Here is a 3,675-nt window from a genome sequence, read left to right on the forward strand (position 1 = left end):
GAACCGATGGCAGTCCCCCACCCCCAGGACCAAACGAGGCTTCTCTGGAACATCTGGACCTGCTCTCCACCCACTGGACTCCCACTGTCAGCGAGAGGGACCATAAAGACTCCCGCCTAGAATCCTTCTTGTCAGCCGACCACCTCAGGCTCAGGATCCCGCGACAGTCTCCACGACTTACTTGTTGGTCTGGAGGATGGGGAAGACCGTGTTTCCAGCCCCGCAGCCCACCTGCCGGGAAAACAAAGAGAGCTGAAATGGCTGCTGCCTAAGTTTGCTGTCACAAAAGACGCTTCTCTCCTCCTGCTCTCCTTTACTTAGGAAATCTCTGGACAGCCTCTTCCAAGTCCTGCTGGAGGCGGCTTGGAATTAAAGTAATTCAGTCAATGTGGAAACAACAAGCCACTGACCGAAACAAGGCCAGGGACGATAGGTTGGGAAGCTAGCCTTTGCCAGCAGGCCACTCTGAAGAGGCAGACTGTCCTCAAGACTTCCGGCCACGCCTGCTCCTTCCTCCACACCTGCCGCCTCCTGCCTTTAGGGGTCTGGCAGCACCCCCTTAGGGGCCGGGTTTGCCTCCGGGCCTACCAACTGCTGGTCAATGGGTTATCATTCCAAACTGAGCAGGGAGAAGTTATTCGCTCATCATCATCGTGCAAAAGAGACAGGCAACACTGCTGCAGGGAGAAAACTCTCCTTGACAGGACAGGTAGTGAGTCTACATCACTCACAGCCACTAACAAACAGTGACGAAAATGAAGGGACTGCCAGGAACAGTTACACGGCCGGCAGGTCTAGCGGTAGCTACGGGTTCTGGAAGCACGCCCTCCACGTCCACAGCCCACACCTGTTCTCCGTGCTGGGGATCAATGATGCACGGTGAACACCATGTTCACATCCTTCATATGAACAACCGCCCAGAGGTATCTGGAGGGAAAAGACGTTTTACTGCGCAGTCACCTCCAGTATCCGGTAAGAAGCAGACGACCCCGGGAAGTCCTCATTCAGTTTTACAGCCTCCAGGCTCCGCGATGCCGTTTCCACTTGGGTATGCAACCGGCAGCTGCTCATTTTGGAGTCTGACAGATGCTCCGAGGCCCCGGTCTCCTCCAGCAATCCAGGCCCAGTGCCACAGCAGCCTCCAGGGCCTGGGGTCTTGGACTGTTGCACTGCGCCACTGTCCTCAGAGACGGGCTTGGCGTCCTGACCGACGTTTTGGTTCGGGGCCAGCTCAGGAAATTCAGTGAAAAGCCAGTGGCGGTCCTTGAAGAAGCCATTTTCGTGGGTTTTGTAGAATTCGTTCCAGTACTGGTTGGCGTTGATTTCATAGGCCTCTGCAAAGAAGAGGGGAAAACAGACATCGGCCAAAGTCAGGCCTGAGTTCTTTGCCAGCCAGGGGTGGCAAGCCCCAAGTCACACGCCGGATCCAGCCCTTTAGGAGACCTCGTCTGAAACTCGGAAGGATCGCGCAAAGGTTGCCTAGTCCAACAGGCACAGGTTACTTACTACTGGGCATCTAGATCATCTGGCTGAATCGAGACACTTGGCCAGAGAGTTCCCCTGAAACTCTCCCCGGGGAAGGAAGTTCCACAGCCTCCCTAAACAGCACCTTTCATGGCTGCACAGGGAGGTTTCTCCCTGACCTGGACTTAAACATATCTTCTTACTGCTCCCCATTCTGTCTCTAGGAACGCTGCTCCTCTTCCTGCCCTCCATTAGATATCTGGGAACTACCAATGCAGCTCTTAGGTTGAGGGGACCCCAGGGAAGAGTGTGAAGACTAATGACACATGCAGTGCAATCCCAAGGAGAGTTTACGCCCTTCTCAGGCCACTGAAGTCTGCTGACAGCAGCCGTGCTGAAGCCAAGTGTCTGCAGAGGGCAGTAATTGGGCACTTCATTCATCCTGCCTCTCCAGGGAGAGAGGCAGCGCATCCGTGTCAGTGTAACTGTAGAGGTTTCTGGCTTCCGTGGAATCCTGTTCTTTATGCCTGTCCTCATTTGACTTCCTCTTTTCCTCACAGACGCACTGCGAATCCTCCCCAATCTGACCACATGCCCTGGTCTTCAGGGGAGCTGCGAAGCCCCTCTGCACCTAACCACTGTTGCCGGAGCCGTCAGGCCGGGAAAAGTAGTTGGGGGTACCTTGCTGATCGGGAGGTAGAAACTGCAGGCTGTTCTCCTGGACCTTCCTTCGCGCAGCCGCCTCCTGCTCTTCAGACCACTCCACATTGTCCCTGTGGGAAGGAAAAGGTTAATCCAGCCTGGGGAACCCCATTCAGCCTGCAGCAGGAAACTCAAAGGGAGTGAAGGACTAAGGCCACTGATTCCAGCCTCAGCTTCTCAACGCGTCAGATCAAGTGAGCTTTGACAGGCAAGAGCATCTGCCGGGATCTGTTCCGTTAGCCTTCAAGGTACCACCTGGGCTCCGGGTTCATTTGTGTTCTTGGGGACCCCCTGATGCCAGAACCAGGCTGTTCGGAGCTGGCCTCGCATGCGGCTCTCAGGAAGCTAGGCCAGCTCAGGCCAGAGTGCCGAGAGTCCAGGGACATCAGAGGAGGGCAGCAGATCTCAGAGCAAAGGGTCAAGCCTTCAGCGCAAAGGCAAAGCCAGCTCAGCCAGGTGCCTTGAAACACCCCTGGAAACTCCCAAGAGCGACCCAGGTGGGTAGCCCTGTTGGTCTGAAGCAACAGAACCACGTTTGAGTCCAGCCGCACCTTTGAGACCGATACAGGTTAATTCTCTGGGCAGCAGCTCTCCTGTGCGGGCACACCTCTTCAGATACCGAACAAAGTTTAAGGTGGATATTCAGGTGGGTAGCTCTGTTGGTCTGAAGAGGTGTGCCTGCACAGAGAAAGCTGATGCCCAGAATTCGACTGTGCTGGTCTCAAAGGTGCCCCTGGACTCAAACTTTACCCCTTAAACAGGGACATGAATGGGACTGGGTCCAGGTCGGATGCAGAAGATCTTCAATGGATCCCCACCCAGGGATTCCGATTATTTTCAAATCACGACACCACCCCATCCTCCTGCTGTAGTGGACGCCTTCCTCTATCTGCGCGTCTGACGCTTCCTGGGGCAGCCGTGACCCAAAAAAGCTCAGCAACTGCCCCTCTTCCCCCCCCCCGCCCCACGCGACCCCGAGCACGAGGCGAGTGTTCCCTCTAAGCTGAGTTAGTGTGAGCTAGCTCACAGGTTTTTAGCCTCTGGCTCACAGATTTTTGTTTTAGCTCAGGAAGGATGGCAAACTAATGTATGCAGTAGCCAAGTCACTCGCTCACAGCTTTAATGCCAGTAGCTCACAAAGTAGAATTTTTGCTCACAGGGACTCCACAGCTTAGAGGGAATATTGGCGGCGACTGGACGGGCCGCACCGCCCTCCCTCCGGGCCCAACCAACGCCGCCGGGGCCTGGGCCTGAAGCTCCGCCGGCTCACCAGGCGTTGTGCTGGAAAAGGCGGGCCGGGTCGGTCAGGAAGCGGCTCCCGAAGGGCGCTCTTCGCCTGCCTTCGCCGTCCCCGGGCGCCGCCATCGGACGAGAGCGGCCGGCCAAGGAGGAGGGCGGCGTTCAGAGCCGGAAGAGAGAGCCAGCCGCCAGAGAGCGCTCGTGGCCCCGCTTCAGGACCCGGCTCAGGAGGCAGGCCGAGAAAGGGATGGGGAGGGAGGAGCGGCGAGG

General features: G+C 56.7%; 1 protein-coding gene across 1 annotated transcript in view; it reads right to left on the reverse strand.

Annotated features, from left to right (window-relative positions):
* LOC107111483 (methyltransferase-like protein 2) overlaps window positions 1–3,535 on the reverse strand; it is a 9,618-nt gene extending 6,083 nt beyond the window's left edge. The window contains exons 1-4 of the mRNA XM_015412447.1: window positions 3,437–3,535; window positions 2,146–2,237; window positions 961–1,334; window positions 182–231 (exon numbers count right to left, since the gene is read on the reverse strand). Of these exons, the coding sequence (XP_015267933.1) occupies window positions 182–231; window positions 961–1,334; window positions 2,146–2,237; window positions 3,437–3,531 (611 nt within the window). The 5' untranslated portion in view covers window positions 3,532–3,535. The remainder of the gene's footprint in view (window positions 1–181; window positions 232–960; window positions 1,335–2,145; window positions 2,238–3,436) is intronic.
* Window positions 3,536–3,675: the final 140 nt, after the last annotated feature.

The sequence above is a fragment of the Gekko japonicus genome, unplaced genomic scaffold (genome assembly GCF_001447785.1).
Source record: "Gekko japonicus isolate JY-2015 unplaced genomic scaffold, Gekko_japonicus_V1.1 scaffold8, whole genome shotgun sequence".
Classification (NCBI taxonomy): Eukaryota; Metazoa; Chordata; class Lepidosauria; order Squamata; family Gekkonidae; genus Gekko; species Gekko japonicus.